The sequence below is a fragment of the Coregonus clupeaformis genome, chromosome 29 (genome assembly GCF_020615455.1).
Source record: "Coregonus clupeaformis isolate EN_2021a chromosome 29, ASM2061545v1, whole genome shotgun sequence".
NCBI lineage: Eukaryota > Metazoa > Chordata > Actinopteri > Salmoniformes > Salmonidae > Coregonus > Coregonus clupeaformis.
In genome coordinates this window covers 36,332,751-36,354,101 of record NC_059220.1, presented here as the reverse complement: position 1 = coordinate 36,354,101, position 21,351 = coordinate 36,332,751, and the positions used below count along the sequence as shown (strand labels likewise).

At 40.8% G+C, this 21,351-nt stretch overlaps 1 protein-coding gene and 2 long non-coding RNA genes across 3 annotated transcripts; all 3 read right to left on the bottom strand.

Annotated features, from left to right (window-relative positions):
• Positions 1-5,438: 5,438 nt before the first annotated feature.
• LOC121544411 lies at positions 5,439-5,923 on the bottom strand. Its single transcript, XR_005996103.1, has 3 exons — positions 5,836-5,923; positions 5,632-5,731; positions 5,439-5,530 (listed from the first exon to the last, which is right to left on the bottom strand). It is a non-coding gene; the product is annotated as an uncharacterized LOC121544411 (long non-coding RNA).
• Positions 5,924-9,429: 3,506 nt separating this feature from the next.
• LOC121544410 lies at positions 9,430-10,966 on the bottom strand. The gene is made up of 4 exons (XR_005996102.1): positions 10,734-10,966; positions 9,981-10,295; positions 9,725-9,794; positions 9,430-9,560 (listed from the first exon to the last, which is right to left on the bottom strand). It is a non-coding gene; the product is annotated as an uncharacterized LOC121544410 (long non-coding RNA).
• An 804-nt stretch (positions 10,967-11,770) lies between these two features.
• Positions 11,771-13,689, bottom strand: LOC121544409 (zinc finger BED domain-containing protein 4-like). Its single transcript, XM_041854347.2, has 2 exons — positions 12,202-13,689; positions 11,771-12,047 (listed from the first exon to the last, which is right to left on the bottom strand). Exons 1-2 carry the CDS (start codon positions 13,380-13,382, stop codon positions 11,834-11,836), a joined length of 1,395 nt encoding a protein of 464 aa, XP_041710281.2. The 5' UTR covers positions 13,383-13,689; the 3' UTR covers positions 11,771-11,833.
• Between the last annotated feature and the right edge of the window lie 7,662 nt (positions 13,690-21,351).

Here is a 21,351-nt window from a genome sequence, read left to right as displayed (position 1 = left end):
TGATCAGGGCGCGAATTTCGAGAGCGAGTTAATAGCAGAATTGCTTAAGCGCTCTGGTGTCCAAAAGTCAAGAACCACGGCATATCACCCTATGGGGAATGGAGAGACTGAACGCTTCAACAGGACTTTAGGCAGCATGCTCAGGAGTCTACCCCTGAAAACCAAGGAACATTGGCCTGAACAAATCCAGTCATTGACATTCACCTATAATGCCACTGTTCACGAGACCACGGCCTATGCTCCATTCTATCTCATGTTTGGTAGGGTTCCTCGGCTACCAGTGAATGTGATGTTCCACAATGTCTTGGACGACTCCAGTGTTGTGGATTGCAACAAGTATGTCGAGACGCTGATCACTGGGCTGAAGGAAGCTATGAGTGTTGCCCAAAGGCACACTGACAAGCAACAGAGACGACAAGGTCGGGAGTACGACAAGGTCGGGAGTACGACAAGCGGGTTAAAGGCATCAGTTTGTCCATGGGGGATCGTGTCCTCATCACCAACAAGGATAGAAGGGGCCGTCGCAAGTTGGCTGACAAGTGGAATCCCGAGATTTTCACAGAGACTTCAGTCAATCCACTTACTCACACATACAGAATCCAAGGCCGCGATGGCAGAGAGAAGGTGGTTCACAGAAATCTACTGCTGCAGGTGAACTTCCTGCCATTTGAAATTTATGATTCAGAGTACTTCAATGACAGTGATGCTGCAGGACCTTCGATCAATGTAGATGCAGAAGTGGCAACGCATTCTGGTGATGGATTGGACAGGGAAGACATGGAGGACTCTGGGGAGAAAAGCGCATCTTGGATGGCGGAGGATTCAAGCGATTACTCCGAGCTGAGGACATCGGATGCAAAGACAGAACCAGAAGAACCTCGCCTGCCTGAGGAAAATGACCTGGGAAGCACTTCTGAGATCCTGGAGCTGATTCCTTCAAACCCTCCTCTGATCAATGATCTAAGGCCAGAACCACTGTTAGTCACCATGGCCCCTAGCCCAGTGGTGGGTCACACAAGGGCAGGGAGGGTAGTTAAACCTGTCAAGAGACTAATTGAGTCAATCCCCCAGAAGGTGCAAGTTGAACATAGTACAGAGATATAGTACAGAATTACAGTTTATTTTACGGCTAAGAAGGTAGATATAGTGTAAGAGGCACTATGCATCTACGTGCAGTTGAAGGTCTGACCAACTTTCACTTGCCCTGAACCCTATGGGTAGCTTTGAGCTGAATTCAGAATTATGCCTTGAGCTTGGTAGATTATTTTGTTTCGTTTTACAAGGTTGGTGAAATTCAGGAGGGATGAATGTAACAGTTGTTAAAGGACTTTCTGAATTTAACAATGTTCATATATTAATATAGCATGTTGATTTGTTATTATGCATGCCTGCATCCTGGGAATAGGAGAGTGTGTACTTACGTTTTGCCCTGCGTGCTCGTGCTCAAATAATTTTGATGCATATGAGAGGTAGGCACGCTTTAGAAAAGTTAGATTCCTTCAAGCACAAAGTCATACACACAGTGTTTTGTTCATGAATAATGTTGTATATTTAGAGTTTACTCATGAGTGGATGGTATTGTTAAGATGCAATTGTAGCTTAGTGGGTAAGAGCGTTGTGCCAGTAACCGAAAGGTTGCTGGTTCTAATCCCCGAGCCGACTAGGTGAAAAATCTGTCGATGTGCCCTTAAGCAAGGCACTTAACCCTAATTGCTCCTGTAAGTCGCTCTGGATAAGAGCGTCTGCTAAATGACTAAAAAATTTTAATGTAATTGTACTTTTTAGGATGATATTAACATTCTGAATTCAAAATGTGGTTACTAGCTAGCTAATGTATTGTATGTGTGAACGATGGCTAGCTCCTCGACTGATCCCAGTCCTTTGTATTGTGCGTCTATGTTGTAGAAAGAGGCGACAATGGGCAGAACATATTTGTGCTCTACAAATATTTTGTCTTTTCTTTTGGATGCAGAGAGAATTCTGATTCATTAAAACAGCCTGATCTCCGAAGTCCACGTCTATAGTCCCAATCAATCACACACAACGCCTCTGCCGTGCAGTACAGTGCCGGTTACAACTGCAGATTATAAAATTCACTGTGACACAATAAACCCACTGGGCATCAAAGTTGTTTCCAACATGTAATAGAAGTTGAATTGACTTATGTGCCCAGTGGGAAGAGATCAATTCCAAATTACGGAATACATACACTATTACAAAGAAAGAGATACAAAAAATTGCTTTGAAAAGTCTCATTTCCCTGGGCCACCCATACGTAAAATGTATGCACTCATTACTGTAAATCGCTTTGGATGAAAGCGACTTTTAAATGGCATATTATATTATATTATAATACAGTTTCAAACCTCTGACTCTCACACATAATTACATTCTCGCGATGTTTATTTCTGGCTCGTTCACGTTTGTGGGATTTTGTGAAGCAAATTATGCACAGTTGAGCTCCTGGAAATCAGCGACATTGACGGGTCCAAATCGAGCAATAAGCTTCAAATTAAAAGTCCTCCGTTTACTTGAAACTTGTTGTATATTTTCCTGTTTCAAGATGAGTTCTGTTTCTCTGATCCTATGGAAACCGTATTGGAACAACAGTGTCTGTCGTGTAACTATTATTTCAAAGTTCAAATCCAGAAATAGAAAAGGTCTCTTCTACTGAAAAAGACAGAAAAAGACAGGAGAAATAATGAAATGTCAACACCTCCCCCACTCAATGATGAGCTCTGTACTGACTATAAAAGTGCAGGATGGCAAAGAAAGAAAACAGTCTTTCAGTCTTCAGGACTGTCCAATTGGAGGGCAGAGGGACACATAGAAAAGACAAACAAAAGCATGAGCATGGTTCAGCAATTACACAAATATGAGAGTCAGTTTGCAATGCCTGGATGTGTATGTTGAAACAGCATGTTACAGTTGAAGTCGGAAGTTTACATACCCCTTAGCCAAATACATTTAAACTCAGTTTTTCACAATTCCTGACATTTAATCCTAGTAAAAATTCCCTGTCTTAGGTCAGTTAGGATCACCACTTTATTTTAAGAATGTGAAATGTCAGAATAGTAGCAGAGAGTAGGATTTATTTCAGCTTTTATTTCTTTTATCACATTCCCAGTGGGTCCGAAGTTTACATACACTCAATTAGTATTTGGTAGCATTGTCTTTAAATTGTTTAACTTGTGTCAAACGTTTCGGGTAGCCTTCCACAAGCTTCCCACAATAAGTTGGGTGAATTTTGGCCCATTCCTCCTGACAGAGCTGGTGTAACTGAGTCAGGTTTGTAGGCCTCCTTGCTCGCGCACGCTTTTTCAGTTCTGCCCACAGATTTTCTATAGGATTGAGGTCAGGGCTTTGTGATGGCCAGTCCAATACCTTGACTTTGTTGTCCTTAAGCCAATTTGCCACAACTTTGGAAGTGTGCTTGGGATCATTGTCCATTTGGAAGACCCATTTGCGACCAGGCTTTAACTTCCTGACTGATGTCTTGAGATATTGCTTCAATATATCCACATAATTTTCCTTCCTCATGATGACATCTATTTTGTGAAGTGCACCAGTCCTTCCTGCAGCAAAGCAACCCCACAGCATGATGCTGCCACCCCTGTGCTTCACGGTTGTAATGGTGTTCTTCGGCTTGCAAGGTACCCCCTTTTTCCTCCAAACATAACGATGGTCATTATGGCCAAACATTTCTATTTTTGTTTCATCAGACCAGAGGACATTTCTCCAAAAAGTACGATCTTTGTCCCCATGTGCAGTTGCAAACCGTAGTCTGGCTTTTTTATGGTGGTTTTGGAGCAGTGGCTTCTTCCTTGGTGAGCGGCCTTTCAGGTTATGGCGATATAGGACTCGTTTTACTGTGGATATAGATGCTTTTGTACCTTACCTGTTTCCTCCAGCATCTTTACAAGGTCCTTTGCTGTTGTTCTGGGATTGATTTGCACTTTTCACACCAAAGTACGTTCATCCCTAGGAGACAGAACGCGTCTCCTTCCTGAGCGGTATGACGGCTGCGTGGTCCCATGGTGTTTATACTTGCGTAATATTGTTTGTACAGATGAACGTGGTACCGTCAGGCATTTGGAAATTGCTCCCAAGGATGAACCAGACTTGTGGAGGTCTACAATTTTTTTTCTGAGGTCTTCGCTGATTTCTTTTGATTTTCCCATGATGTCAAGCAAAGAGGCACTGAGTTTGAAGGCAGGCCTTGAAATACATCCACAGGTACACCTCCAATTGAGGTTAAATATCCCCCCCCTCCCAACTCAGACCACTCCCAGATAGTCCTAGCAAAATTCTTTCCTGAGAAAGTTTATTTTACTAAAAAACTATTTGTTTATTTTTGACCATTTAAATTGTAAACTATTACAGTAAGATACTTAATTGTTACCCAGAAATGATTTGATATTGAGATAAGAATGGCTGCATTGGGCCTTTAATGTTCTCTAAAATCTCTTTGGATGCATTTTCTGGGAATCAGACTCACTGTAATTTATTCATCTCACATTAATTTACTGCAGTGTTTGTATTGACCTGCTGTGTGTTATAAAATTGAAAAATGAATAAAAACAAATGGCCATATACACCAATGCTTGTGCTGTGACAGACTGGAGAGCCAAATTCTCACAGTCATCTTTAAATGCTCAGTGCTATTCGGAATCCTTGGGACGTCCTTACTCTAAACCCTAACCTTAACCCTTACCCTTACACTAACCTTAACCATAACCCTTACCTAACCCTAACCATTTTACATTTCAACTTCAATGGGGTAAGGACGTCCCAAGGAACCTGGATTGCACGGACCAGCTCTCAATTGTGCTCACTCGCCTTGGCCTTTCAGCAATTAAAATCAACTGAGTTAACCTGTGTCTACAATCACCAACCATGTGCCCTCTGAATGAAAGAATAATATTGTTTCCAGTCAAGCAGATGAGTTACATTTCCTGAATCAACCAATGAGACAATAAAACCAGTGTCATTAGATGGGTTTGTTGTGTGTCAAATATACTTGTCTGTACAGTATGTAACGTAAAGCAATGCACAAGCAATGAGCATGGTAAATTATGATAGAACACATCAAATTAAATTGAACATGACGACCCGAAGGAGAGAGATAATTAAAAGATGATCTTTTAATAAATGTTCAATGCTGACGTTTTTTTATGCTGAAAAAAATCAATTTATGGATATGGGCAAATTCACTCTTGGTGAATTTGCCTGTTGGCCTGTTGGACAAAAATAAAAATAGTTAACATCCGTGCTACTTCAGCCTTTTGTTATGTTAAAGTAAAAGCTCAGTTAATGATGAATGGATACATTTTGGAAGGATTTTCCAGATTCATACATCAGTAGGGTAGAGTGTCAGGTGGCACAATCATTGGTGCCATAAGGTCAAAGTGTGAGGGAGGGAGCAGGCCACAGAGCTGTCGAGGAAGTGGTCCAGGCCCCTGGCTTGGAGGCTTTGAGTTGGTCCCATCAGTGTAATGCATTGTAGGGTATCTGCTGCCCCATAGACCTGCTGGTAGTGGGAAAGGTGTTAGCAGGAGATCACCAGGGAAAGCTAGGATTGGCTGACAGATTCTTGGAGTTAAACCACATGTAGTCTAAAACAATATTCACCTGCTTTCATGGAGTAAGGATTCACTCCTTTGGGGACACTGCCAGGGTTCCCCTGAAATCCATACATCCCCATCGGTGGAGTTGGTGGTACAAGCTTGTTCTGTAAAACACATCAACACATTTTCTAAATTGTTAGTAACATTAGCACAGTTGAAATACAATGGTCTTTCACTACTTTTTATTGAATGTAATTTAAGTGTATACCTCAGCCTTGGGCTCAGTTTTGTCAACCCATCTGTGCAGAGTTGGATCCCAGACAATCTGAGGAAGAAGATATTAGCAATGTGAAGCAAGCCAAAAATGAAAAATGAATAATCCACTCAATTGTCTCTACATAGAATATACTGTAAATAACAGGTTCCTTATAGATATGTCTTTGTCCTCAGGTAGATGAACCTCCTTCTTATTAACTTTTCCACTCCCAAAGACCCAGCTGAGCCAGCTTCCACTGTTCTTGTGAACAGCAGGGGTCTCGGGCTCAGCCACCGGCCGGCTGCCAGTCTGGCACTGAGGGTTGGCCTCGGAGTGTTCTGGCTTGGTGATGGACATCATAGCAGGATGCTCAACATATCTAAGCCGGACATCTGTAATAAGTGGGAGAAGTCAGGCGACTCAGCTCATGTCACCATACAGAACAATCACTAGCTGACAGGTAGGAACGTCTTGCTCTGAAACTCTGTTACAACCCAATCTTAACCTCCAAGCAGTCACAGGGATTACTGGAAGGTTCCTCAAGGATGCTGCGATCAAAATCAACAAATCCCGGCATATTATGTGAGGGCTTGCAAATTTGCCAATCGCCGCATTATTTCAATGTAAATGTATTTCGGCATAAAACAGTCAAATCATCGCAATATACACATAGAACTGACCCATTAACACATTACAAAAAGAGGGCTCGCAATTTCAACCAATCACCGCACATTTACTGCATAATAAGGTTCAATCAAGCCACACGTCAACAAATGTTTCCCTTGTCAGCTCATTTTCGCAAGAAATTGGACAAAACAATTGCATACTGCCATGCAAAATGTAAGAATTGCCGCAGCAAAATCTAGCATATTTGCCTGCAAATATCACAAAAATCCCTGCGATATCCTGGAGAGATTGACTGGATTACGAAAATGTATGCACTCACTACTGTAAATCGCTCTGGATAAGAGTGTCTGCTAAATGACGAAAAATGTAAATAGAAAATAGAGCTAAACCTGTTTTATGTAGAAAATGCATGAAAGTATTACAGCCATACACTCACATGAGCCATACATACACATTTGGTCTGTCACAATTTATTCCCACGCTATCACAATGGCAATGTCTTTACTTATTAGATAAGGCTTAAATGACCTCTTCTCTTGGAATAGAAATCCACAGGTGGAGTACACACTCCACCATCCCATTTCCACAGTGGTGCCAACATGGGGATGATGGGAGGTGGTTGTGGATGATTGTTTTCATTCTCCACAGGGACGCTGGCTGTGGGGAGGATCCCCTCCCTCTGTGCAGGAACACTGGCCTTTGGGAAGATCCACTCCCTGTGAGCAGGGACGCTGGCTGTTGGGAAGATTCCCTTCCTTTGCGCAGTGACACTGGCCATCAGGAGGATCAACTCCTCTGTGCAGTGATGATGACTGCTGGGAGAATCCCTTCCCTCTGTGCAGGGACACTGGTTGATTGGAGGATCCCATCCCTCTGTGCAGGGATGAGGCCTGATGCTCGGAGGATCTCCTCCCTCTGCGCAGCAAAGTTGGCTTTTGGGAGGATCCTCCCCCCCTGCCCAGCGATGTTGGATGTTTCCCCCCACTCTGTACAGCAACGTCGGCTGCTGGGATGATCTGCAGGTATAATATAGAACACATAGTAATTCCCTAAAATATCAACCACTTGCAATCTATAACATCATTGTCACATACACTGAGTGTGGAAAACATTAAGAACACCTGCTCTTTCCATGACATAGACTGACCAGGTGAAAGCTATAATCTATTATTGATGTCACTTGTTAAATCCACTTCTCAGTGTAGATGAAGGGGAGGAGTGAGGTTAAAGAATAATTTTTAAGCCTTGAGACAATTGAGACATGGATTGTGTATGTGTGCCATTCAGACGGTGAATGGGCAAGACAACATTTTTAAGAACCTTTGAATGGGGTATGGTAGTAGGTGCTAGGCGCACCGGTTTGTGTCAAGAACTGCAACGCTGCTGGGTTTTTCACGCTGAACAGTTTTCTGTGTGTATCAAGATTGGTCCACCACCCAACTCAATATTAGGAAGCTGTTCTTAATGTTTTGTACACTCATTGTAGATCAATCCCAAACATGTACATTCATTTGTACGTGTACTGATACTGTAAATACACAAATTACATTAATGTTATCTACAATATATTATAATACCGTAAGCCTCTTTGCTGCGGGGGATCTCCTTCTACAATTTTGAGTGGATGTTCTTCATTTTAGGCATATTCCGCTGTGTTTTGTATTTTTGTTTATTTAAAAAAATATGTGTTTGGAATGGCACTCTTAACTACAGGAGATGATGCTGTCATAAAGCATTTGATGTAAGTATGTAGGACAATTACCCATAATGCTCACTGACTGAACATTTAAAATTACCATGGCAATTATTGACGCATTCACGTACTATCGGAAACTTGGAACCTCAGAGTTAAAATGAATATAAGTTATTTGCGTAGAGCTTCCTATTGGTTGATTCTGATACTTCACACGTGGGAAAATTGGGATCAGAAATGTCAGAGTTTCCTAGTTCCGACTTGCACTTGAACGCGGCATATGGTGAGGGGCCTTCTATGATGTAGGGCAGGTCAGCAACCAAATTATTTTACTGTGCCCAGTCGCACACAGACTTTTATGGTCCCACACGTTGCCACCAATGGATTCAAAATGAGTAGCCTAACAATTATTTACATGGCCCCAGTTACATTTGCAACCAAATTATTTTTCTGAGAGAAATCAATAATAGTTGCACACAAATGGTAACAGTGAGCAATTCACAGTGAGCAGTGAGCAAAATAACCATAGATGGGAAGTTGACAATAGCCTATTAGTAGCATAAATAAATTGTATTTCTATGGTTGCAGTCCTCAAAGATTGAATTGCATTGAACTGAATTAATCAGATCCAATGATTTACCGCCCGTAGGGTGGGGTACCGCTAGTCATCATTATTATAATCACCATCTCAATCATTATCACCATACCATCATAGACTTATTCTTCTGTATCTCAGACTCATCTGGCACTACCTTAGATATTGTCACGATTTAAACTGAATATGAACCCAAATGCAAACAACTACACCGAGCCAGAGAAGGTTTAACAGGTTTATTTCAAAGTTAAATTGTCCAGGTTTCCAAAAATAGGGGAAGAGCAAGTCCAGGTCTACAGGGAGGGTAACAGATCCAGGGTTCTGAGCAGGAGTGGTACCGTAACGTCCTAGTGTCCGTGGTGAGTCCAAATGTGAGGTCCAGTAGTGGAAAGCAGGATGGTGGTGGCAGGAGTGAAGCGGAGGCAGGAGTCAGGTTCCAATAATCTGTGGCACGGGAGAAATATAAATAGAACAGGCCAAAAACACAAAGAGCGAAAACAAGCAGGTTGAGTCAGCAGCGAGACTAACATGGTCGTCTTGACTATGATCTGACGATGAGTGGCAAGTTTGACCGGGTCTTTAAGGCTGAGGTGATTATGGTGAATGAGCTGCAGCTGGAACCCTGACTCCCGCACACCAGACTTCACTCCTGCAATTAAGAACAGACAGAGGGGAGGGGGAGAGCAGAGAGAGAGCTACCTAGCAGCAGTAGGCCTAACAGATATGGCAGTCTGCAACTCAATACACTGCCCCTGCATGGTGTTCAGCTTCCCCTGCATGTGGTTAATGGACTGCTTAACATCGTTCAGCAGGATCTGAATCCTATAGGAAATCAGGTGGTTCAACATACTGAGGTGATGAGAGGCTTCAGACAATGCCCATTGGACCATCTTTAGGATTCTTTCTCACTTAACACCAATCTTATTAGGAATATACCTTTGTGCAGAAGATGTTACTATAGTGTTATTTAGAAGAAAAAAGTGTACTTTGTCAGGTGCCGAAGGGATGACGGGATGTCTCCCTGCTCCAGTGAGCTCTGTTGGCAGGTCTTGTTCACTGTTGGAGGAACGTGAGCCAAATTAGAGGAAAAATATATATGGTTGTTCAGCAATGAAACATTCAAGGCATATGGGGGATTGTTCTTCCCTGGGAAAAGAATAACAACAGCTGGGGTTTACTTTCAAACTTTTAGATAAAGTGATACGATACAATCTTTAAACCCATCAGAAGTGTAGTGCTTACCTCCATGAAAACATTTATTTTGGGCAACATTGTCCCAATTTTGACCACTAGTTCCAACTTGTGATGCGCAGATCTTGATGAAACAGTCATGTCAACATTTTGTTAGACATTTCAGAGATAACATTAACAATTGTACATGAGACAGTGCTTCCAGATATTGCAATCCCAGTTGGTCCTTCTGAGGTATGTAAAAAATCTGGTGTGTGAGTACTCACATGAAAGGTATCCATGATTCTAAATTAAGCCAATCCTCTATGTGATAACCATCCGATGGGTCAGCAATGGAATGATTGCAGGCTACTTTATGTCTTGGGCCTTTATGAATCATTGAAATACAAGTAATATTGTGAATTTGTAATGCATAACTGCCATGGTAATATGGAATATTCCATCAATGAGCGTTCCAGTGGCCATGCTGTTTTTGGACTATGAGACCCTGGGCTATATACTATGATGAGCAAATTACATGCATAGATTTTGCATTACCCATTGAACGAGTCAGTGTCAACTGATTATTCGCAAAAATAGCAAATTTATATTCCTTCCTGGACACTGACTCGTGTAATGCATAATCTATGCTTGTTATTGTCTCATCATAGTATATAGCCGAGGGTCTCATAGTCCAAAAACAGCATTGGCCATTGGAATGCTCATTCAAAACAACTAACTTTTATGATTAATCACTTGACTTGAGTATTTTGAGCTCGGAACTAAAACATTAAAAGTAGGCTATAGCTTGACGCATATGCTTACCTTGGACAAGCGTATCCAAAAGGCCTATCCAGTCGTGCGTGAAGATACCGTTAGGCAGATAAAACCGCAGGACCGTTTGAGACACGCTCGGTATTGTGAATCTGTCACACTGACGTAAAAGCACATTTTAATTTATAATTCACACCGTTGAATGTCCTGCAAGCCAATCAGAATCGAGTTTTAAACAATAACGTGGGTTCCGTGGAACGTCACAAACATATTAGGCCACTTGCGTCACAGATTACAGTCAGTGAACATGGGTTTAATAGAATGACTTTGTTTTTCCCCAGTGTGATGGGAAGTTCGGCTCTTTTCTGAGAGCCGGCTCTTTTGACTCGGCTCCCAAAGAAGAGCCGGCTCTTTCGACTCCCGAACGGCTCTTTATTTAGGATCTTTTGTAGCCTATATTTTACCTTAACTTTGAAAAAAAATCATGGTTTATGTGTTGAAAACCCTTTTGCTTTCAGTGTTTTTATGAGAGACCTTATAATGCCTAATTCTGTGCATTTATTCTGTGACAAAACCACTCTTACATTTGTTTATTTCAATTAAACTTTTTTATTGCACAAATTAACAATAAACTTCAAACAAATCCACAGAACAGAATCAAAACCAGAACCAAACTCCAGCAAACAGCATTAGTCCTCAGGGCAGGTTGGCATTCAGGAAGATCAGATGCCTCAGCTTGGATGGGCTGATAGGCCTGATACGATTTCGCCTCTCCGTGAGTATCTGCCCTGTTTTGGAGAAGATTCTCTCAGAAGGAACTGATGTGGCAACAATACATAGTCTCCCCTCCATCACCTTCACCAGGAGTGGAAAGACTGAGGCCTTGGCCTGCCACCAGCTCAGTGGGTCTTCTGCTCTCTGGATGAGGGGCTCCTCAAGGTAGCTCCTCACCTCCATTATAGCATCAGCTGTCGGATTTCTCCTTGAAGCATCTCCTGTAGCTCTGTCATCAAAAAGCCTCCAAACAGCAGAGGTTTGCTGCTCCTCCTCCACTTGGCCCTGTAATGGTGGAGCTGGCTGGCTGCTGGGGGGTGCATTTTGCTGCTGCTGCTGCACTAATCCTCTGAAGAGCTTCATCAACAGCTCTACGATCACTGAAGGCAAGTTTTTTTAAACCTTGGATCCAATAAGGTAGTTTCTGAAAGGACAGTGTTGTACTCCATCCGCAGAAATTTGCGGTCCATGGCTGAACAAAGAGCTGCAACTAATTCCTTCACTTTCTGCACAGTTACTGTCCATTGGTTCTCGGCTGTCACCAGCTGCAGACCTTTGCAAAGCAGGAGCATTTTCGAGGCTGTGACATAGCTGAAGGAGAGAAAACAGCAACTTTTAGAATTTAGTTTTTTAAAAGTATGTGGCATATTATACGTGATGCATTATACTGTATGTGTTGTGTTTGCAATGTATAATAGTGACTGAATAGTAGTAGAGAAAACAATGCTTCAATGGTTCTAGGTACCTGTCTGCACTTATCTCCACAGTCACCTCCTGGAATGGTTGCAGGACGGCGCAGACCTCTTTCACCAGCTCCCATTCCTCTTGGCTTAATGGCTCAATAGATGCGTTGATGAGGGCCAGGGTGGAGATGATGGCATCTTTTATTTCAAGCATTCGTTTCAACATATCAAATGTTGAGTTCCACCTGGTGGCACACTCTTGTTTGGGCCTCAGTTCAGGAATCCCCATTTGGCGCTGTGTGGACTTTAGCTTCTGTGCTGCTACTGTGCTTTTGTGGAAAAACTCCACAACAGCCTTCACCTTATCCACGGTTGTTTTGATCACCTTCAGAGCATCTCTAACCACCAGGTTTAGTGTATGCGCCAGACATGGGTGATGGGTCCACTTCAAAACTTTTATGGCTTTGGTGATGTTTGCAGCATTATCACTCACACAGCACACCACTTTGTCCTCTACTTGCCACTCTTTTGCCACTCTTAGTAGCTCCACTGCCAAGTTTTCTGCAGTGTGTCTGTCGGTGAACTCGAAGCAGTCCAGAAGGCAAGATGTCATCTTGTAATCTTCAATAAAGTGGCAAGTGACAGACATGAAAGAGCAGGTTGTTCTGGAGGTCCAGCAGTCAGTTGTCAGGCAAACTGATGGAGCTTTTGTCACCCTTTCTTGCCATAATGCACGTTCTGTGTCATATAGTTTTGGGATCATTGTTTGGGAAAGTGTTTTTCTACTGGGTAGAGTGTATGTGGGATTTAGGGCTTTGACAAAGTTTTTCATTCCTTTGTCCTCCACAATGGAAAAGGGTTGAAAATCAGAAGCTACCATTTTAGCCAACTCATCATCAATACTGTGCTGTTTGGCTGGGGTCATCAGTTTAGGTAAAAACTGACTTATTTTGCTTTGAGTTGCAGTAGGAGAGGTTATACTTGCACGCATGGGGATGGCAGTAGACGTTACAGCAGCTGTTGTTCTGGTATGAGACACACCAGGATCAGTAGATGGTGAGCTGGCTTGCCCTCTCTCCTCTAACTGCACTGTAGGATGGACAGTTCTTGTATGTCTATGCAGGTTTGTGGTGGAACCTGCTCTTATAGTGACCTTCGTTTTGCAGTGAAGGCACTCTGCTTTCTTGTTCCCAATATCTTTAAACTGCAGCCAGATGCTGCTTCGCTTTCTAGTGTCACTCATAGTTAAACGACACGACAATGCAAGACGCACACACGCTCCTCAGTCCGCTCTGTCTCTCTCTTCACTTGCAGTGGAGTCAAGTGGTGTGTCTGCCCCGCCCCCTCTCTGTTTACACATCCTTAATTCTCACGTGAATGCCGCATGCTGGTCGCCATGCTGGCCAATCATAACAGACCTCTGTGAAAGTGAAACCTAAGCAGCGAATGGGCAAAAAACTGGGAGCCGGCTCTCACTCGATGCGAGCCGGCTCTTCTGATTCACTACAAAGAGCCGGCTCTCAGAGCCGATGCTTGTGCGCATGACCCATCACTAAGAGGAAACTTCAGGGAAATCTTATTTGTCTATATGTATATGCACATCGTATTGAATTGAGATTACATTTACTGCAACACTGAAACTATGTACCATAATCCTATGAGGATCAAATGTCAAATGTCAGAATCATGGCACATGAAAACATAATGAAACTGACTGTGTAACAGTTGTTAAAGTACTTTGTGAATTTCACAATGTTCATATATTAATATAGCATGTTGATTTGTTATTATGCATGCCTGCATCCTGGGAATAGGAGAGTGTGTATTTACGTTTTGCCCTGCGTGCTCAAATAATGTTGATGCTCTATGAGAGGTAGGCACTCTTTTTCTGTCCATTAGAAAAGTTAGATTCCTTCAAGCACAAAGTCATACACACAGTGTTTTGTTCATGAATAATGTTGTATATTTAGAGTTTACTCATGAGTGGATGGTATTGTTAAGATGTAATTGTAATTTTTAGGATGATATTAACATGGTTACTAGCTAGCTAAAGTATTGTATGTGTGAACGATGGCTAGCTCCTCGACTGATCCCAGTCCTTTGTATTGTGCGTCTATGTTGTAGAAAGAGGCGACAATGGGCAGAACATATTTGTGCTCTACAAATGTTTTGTCTTTTCTTTTGGATGCAGAGAGAATTCTGATTCATTAAAACAGCCTGATCTCCGAAGTCCATGTCTATAGTCCCAATCAATCACACACAACGCCTCTGCCGTGCAGTACAGTGCCGGTTACAACTGCAGATTATAAAATTCACTGTGACACAATAAACCCACTGGGCATCAAAATTGTTTCCAACGTGGAATAGAAGTTGAATTTACTTATGTGCCCAGTGGGAAGAGATCAATTCAAAATTATGGAATACATACAGTATTACAAAGAAAGAGATTTTTTTAAAATGCTTTGAGAAGACTCATTTCCCTGGGCCACCCATACGTAAAATGTATGCACTCATTACTTTAAATCGCTTTGGATGAAAGCGTTTTTTAAATGGCATATTATATTATATTATATTCCAGTTTCAAACCTCTGACTCTCACCCATAATTACATTCTCGCGATGTTTATTTCTGGCGCGTTCACGTTTGTGGGATTTTGTGAAGCAAATGATGCACAGTTGAGCTCCTGGAAATCAGCGACATTGACGGGTCCAAATCGAGCAAAAAGCTTCAAATTAAAAGTCCTCCGTTTACTTGAAACTTGTTGTGTATTTTCCTGTTTCAAGATGATTTATGTTTCTCTGATCCCATGGAAACCGTATTGGAACAACAGTGTCTGTCGTGTAACTATTATTTCAAAGTTCAAATCCAGAAATAGAAAAGGTCTCATCTACTGAAAAAGACAGAAAAAGACAGGAGAAATAATGAAATGTCAACACCTCCCCCACTCAATGATGAGCTCTGTACTGACTATAAAAGTGCAGGATGGCAAAGAAAGAAAACAGTCTTTCAGTCTTCAGGACTTTCCAATTGGAGGGCAGAGGGACACATAGCCTCACAAATTACTGAAATTACAGGCTAAGAATAGACAGAGAGATAGGCCTATGTGTTCATCTTATTATATTTATCCAATGCCAAATCACAGTGTCCCCGTTTGCAAATAATTACATCTGAGACATCATAAGGAATCTGAGCATGGTACTTTCAAAATGTAGGCCTACCTTTCCACCCCAGACAGAGTAGGCCTACACTCTAAAAATTAGGGGTTCAACAAGGGTTCTTCTAAGATCCTCACAGTTCTTTGAAGAACCTTAGGGTTCTTGGCACTGAAAATTGCCCCCAAAAGGTTCTTCCAAGAACCCAATTGGAGGTGGGGTTCATCGAGGAACCTCCTTAGGTGGTAGGGGTTCTTGCAGGAACCTAACTGCCCAACTGAAACATTTGGATTTGAATTTGAAAGGACAGAAGGTGCAGGAACTTAACTGAAAAATGTAAAGAGCTCAATTTAAAGTACGTTTTGTCCCTTGTATGATCTAAATTGATATTGTTGTATGATGATAACATCTATCTTTTCATATTTGTGCAAATCTTTCTAAAACAGAAAATGGACATGATTCAATGGATATCAATCAACAAAGAGGTAAGAATATGTATGCTATAAGAATATGTTGAAGGCTAGCTGTATTGGGTGCAGATGACTGAACTGCTCACTTTTATGTCGGTGTCTGCAGGTATACAGACGAGGAGGCATGCAAAGGTATGTCAATTGGTATTGGTATGTTATGCAGATCACATTTACCGTCCTCCTCCCTTACCTCTTCAATAAATATCCCTTAGGTCTCTACATTATGGACAAGGTATGTGTATGAAAACCATTATCAAAACAGTTTTTTTCATTCACATTTACCACAAAAACCAAGGTATGAATACTGTTGTGTGCATGTTTTATTAATCATCTGTATAATTACTATTTTTGGGATTCACAGACTTCACCCTCCCTACACCTCTGATGAATATAACAGGAAACCTGTTTGATCACCATGCACTGCAAAATCATTCTGGCTATGGATATGGAGAACATCAACACTAACATCAACACGCCAGAGGATATACCCATTGGACTTGGGGCTCTGCTGGGAGTTTACTTCATATTTAGATTTTTTAATTCTGCTTTGCCACTAAAATCATAATAAACAATGACAACTAAAATATTGTGTTATTGTTGTTATTGTTATGAGTATAATAATAATAATAATAATAATCATTAATAATAATAAAAAATGAACCCCAAAGGGTTCTTCAAAAGGTTCTTCAAGAATCCATTAAAAGGGGTTCTTTGAAGAACTTATAGGGGTTCCCACACAGTTTCAATTTGAAGAATCCCTAAAGGATACTCCAGGAACCTTTTCTTTTTAGAGTGTACTGACGCAGAAAAATGTAAACTTTAACTGCTGGCTACTCTTCTTCTGTGGCTTAACCCAACGAGAGGAGGTCACAAGTGTTTCCCTAAAAGCTGTCTGGGTTTAAACATCTTACATTTTGCATGACATTTTAGTCATTTAGCAGACGCTCTTATCCAGAGCGACTTACAGTTAGTGAGTGCATACATTTTCCATCTTCTATTGTACAGAACGTGAATAGCTTAATCAATTGATAGTGACAGAATTAGATTACTTCCAAAGCAAAGTCCATGTTTTGTCTCCTCGGCTATAGAAGGTTGTAGCTCAGCCTCTGAATGTCAAAGAAATTGAATAATGATATTCCCATATGCATCAAAGTCACGTCTTTCCCGGGTAGGCCTATTTTACAGCTTGTTTCTAGCATAAAGTATCGCGGACCAAAGCGCTGTTATAGATCATTTTATATAATCGGATCCGTTTTATTTTCTTCAAAATCTTAAGCTAACAATGGGTAGGCCTGTAGTTCTTGCCAATTTCTTTAAGAAAATGTAGGCCTATGGCATACCCTCTTGTACCCACTAAATTCAAGTCTTTGTTTTATCTTAACAGCCCTTCATTGGCACGGAGGTGGGCTATTTAAAGAGTGCATGGCGGGTGGAGGAATTGATCGACAAATCTATTGATATAGCAGCCTATAGCAAATTTGCATACTTTCAGCACCATAAACTGTCCATTTCCGATTGATGGTGCAATGGCTGCTGCTTCAAGTTTCAGCAACACAATGTAAGTTACTCAAATCTGGCTTATTGTGAGTTAAATAACTCTGATAAATACATCATGGGCAAGAAACATATTGTTTTTAATCAAATCAATTATAGTAGTAGCAACCTATCAAAGTTGACCTCCGGTCCTCCTTCTCATCTTCAAGCACTCCTTCTCAAACTGAACAGAACATAGGCTAGTCCGCGTGTAAGATAGTGCATGTTTTGGACTAGGCCTAAAAAATTAAAACATGTGTAAGAAGCCTTTGACTCGACTCCTGAACTGCCATTCGTTAGGCAGCACACAAATACGTTTTTGATCAGCAAGAGCAGAGCAGGCCAGGGGTCAGGGTTGAAATATCCATTGCAGTGTGTAATGCAGTTTAATGCAGATGAGGGGCGGCATCGGGCACATATCGATATATAGCCTAATAAGCAACTAATTCTAAAACACTGAAAAATATAGACATTTCATCAATTACAAATTACATGATCCTCCCATGAACAAGATGAAAAAAAAACACTAAACCCTCCCCTTGACTGAAATTGAAAAAACATGACCCTCCCCCATTTTCCTCCAGGTAACCATTGTGCAAATTTCGACCCATCCCTAATGTTTGGCCTAATAACCTGCATGCTTTCACAAGTCGTATTGGGAAGACCATATATCGTCTTATGACTCCAAGTTTACTTCGATATGATGGTTATTATATAAAAATTATATTACGCAAAAAGATCCCAACATGTCGAACGAACAAATTGTCTGTCGACATTTTGAAAATTGTACCGGCATTTCCTATTTCCATCAACCCCATCGTGAATTTTACATGGGTCAGGTAATTCATCCGCATAAAATGGTTGGACGGAAACCTGGTTAATGACATATCTGAACAAGACTATAAACTTGAAATATAATTAAATCATGGGTGTGTGTCTGTTTGATTGAGCACTTGCTATTGTGTAATTAGGCATCATCATTGTCATCCTCCATATGTCCAACAAAGAGGTCAATTACATTTTAATTATTTAGCAGACGCTCTTATCCAGAGCGACTTACAGGAGCAATTAGGGTTAAGTGCCTTGCTCAAGGGCACAGTGACAGATTTTCCACCTAGTCGGCTCGGGGATTAGACCAGCGACCTCTCGGTTACTGGCACAATGCTCTTAACCACTAAGCTACCTGCCGCCTGAGCAGCTTTAAATTATACTGAACAAAAATATAAATGCAACATGCAACAATTTCAAAGATTTTACTGAGTTACAGTTCATATAAGGAAATCAGTTAATTGAAATAAACAGTGGTGTAAAGTACTTAAGTAAAAATACTTAAAAGTACTAATTAAGTCGTTTGTTTGTGTATCTGTACTTTACTTTACTATTTATATTTTTGACTACTTTTACTTTTACTTCACTACATTCCCTAAAGAAAATAATGTACTTTTTACTCCACACATTTTTCCCTGACACCCAAAAGTACTCTTTACATTTTGAATGCTTAGCAGGACAGGAAAAGGGTCAAATTCACACAATTATCAAGAGAACATCCCTGGTCGCCCCTACTGCCTCTGATCTGGCGGACTCACTAAACACACATGCTTCATTTGTAAATGATGTCTGAGTGTTGGAGTGTGCCCCTGGCTTTCAATAAAAAAAAATTAAAAAATTGTGCCGTCTGGTTTGCTTAATATAAGGGATTTGAAATGATTTGTACATTTACTTTTGATACTTAAGTATATTTGAGCAATTACATTTACTTACAATACTTAAGTATATTTAAAACCAAATACTTTTTGACTTTTACTCAAGTAGAATTTTACTGGGTGACTTTCAATTGTACTTGAGTCATTTTCTATTAAGGTATCTTTACTTTTACTCAAGTATGAGCATTGGCTACTTTTTTTTCCACCACTGGAAATAAATTCACTAGGCCCTAATCTATGGATTTCACATGACTGGGAATACAGATATGCATTTGTTTGTCACAGATACCTTAAAAAAAAAAGTGGATCAGAAAACCAGTCAGTATCTGGTGTGACCACCATTTGCCTCATGCAGCACGACACATCTCCTTTGCATAGAGTTGATCAGGTTGTTGATTGTGGCCTGTGGAATGTTGTCCCACTCTTCTTCAATGGCTGTGCGAAGCTGCTGGATATTGGCGGGACCTGGAACATGCTGTCGTAGATGTCGATCCAGAGCATCCCAAACATGCTCAATGGGTGACATTTCTGGTGAGAATGCAGGCCATGGAAGAACTGGGACATTTTCAGAATTGCATCATGGGCTGTGCATTATCATGCTGAAATATGAGGTGATGGTGTCGGATGAATGGCAAGACAATGGACTTCAGGATCTTGTCACGGAATCACTGTGCATTCAAATTGCCATCGATAAAATGCAATTGTGTTTGTTGTCTGTAGCTTATGCCTGCCCATACCATAACCCCACCGCTACCATGGGGCACTCTGTTGACATCAGCAAACCGCTCGCCCACACAATGCCATACATATGGTCTGCGGTTGTGAGGCCGGTTGGACGTATTGCCAAATTCTCTAAAACGTCATTGGAGTCGGCTTATGGTAGAGAAATGAACATTTCATTATCTGGCAACAGCTCTGGTTAACATTCCTGCAGTCAGCATGCCAATTGCACGCTCACTAAAAACTTGAGACATCTGTGGCATTGTTTTGTGTGACAAAACGGCACATTTTAGAGTGGCCTTTTATTGTCCCCAGCACAAGGTGCACCTGTGTAATGATCATGCTGTTTAATCAGCTTCTTGATATGCCACACCTGTCAGGTGAATGGATTATCTTGGGAAAGGAGAAATGCTCACTAACAGGAATGTAAACAAATTTGTGCACATCATTTGAGAGAAATAAGCTTTTTTTTGTATGGAACATTTCTGAGATATTTTATTTCAGCTCATGAAACATGGGACCAACACTTTACATGTTGCGTTTATATTATTGTTCAGTGGAGAATATAATTGAATAACAATATACTCTATTCTATCCTATCGTCATTATTCTACCTACCTCCAACAAAAACATCTATTCCTCCAGCAGCTTTATAATATAGTAAATACAATCTATACTCTATTGTATTCCATCATCATTATCCTCCCTACCTACCTCCAACAAAGAGGTAGATTCCTCCAGCAGCTTTGATCTTCTAGGAGGAATCACACTCTATGAGGAAGGCAGTGTTATTATTCAGAATATGGGTGTTCTCCGATTTGATGTCAACGTGCTTGAAGAAGTTATTCCAGATGAAGTAATGGCAGCTCTCTGGGTGATTCCTATGAATAACTGCATAGTTTGTGGAGAATGTCAGAGGTGACAGTACATTTCTGAAGGAAAAAACGAACTTATGTGGTCAATCTCTATGGTATGACACTGGATGTTTTTTGGAAAGGATCTGAAGATTCTAAAACACCCCCTTTTATGCTGCAACTTCTATAGTTTTAAGAGTACAGTAGAAAACAGCTGTAAGCAGCTGCAATGAGGAGCTGTATTAAAAATATTATTAAATGATGTTCTGTTAGCAGTTAAAAAACACTAATACTTCCAGCAACAGTGTTAGTATTGTGTTGTTGTTGCTGTTTTTTACAGGGGACTATAACAAAAAAACTCATTATCATTATAGTATGCAAAATCATACAGTAAATCGATATTTGTTAATTGATTTCTATAATATATTGTTTCTATTATATGTTGAAGTAATTTAAAACACCATTTTTTGGTGGTTTTAAATCAGAAAAACGTCCTGTTAACAGCCAAGTAACATTTTTCAGGGACCTTTATTTTAAAAAACATCTGTATGATCACGTGACCTTAATGTAGCTAGTTTCACAATTCTGCACAGTAGCTAGCTATACATGGTAATGGCGCCCGCGTTGAACTCTAGCAAGAAGACAATTATCTAGCTAGCTAGACTAGTTCAGAAGACTTTAGTGTTTTTAAAAGACACAGTCCTACACACTAAAATATTTCTGGGTTTTAGACATTTGTCTTCAAAAACAAAAGGGATTGGAAGAAAATCGGATTATTAT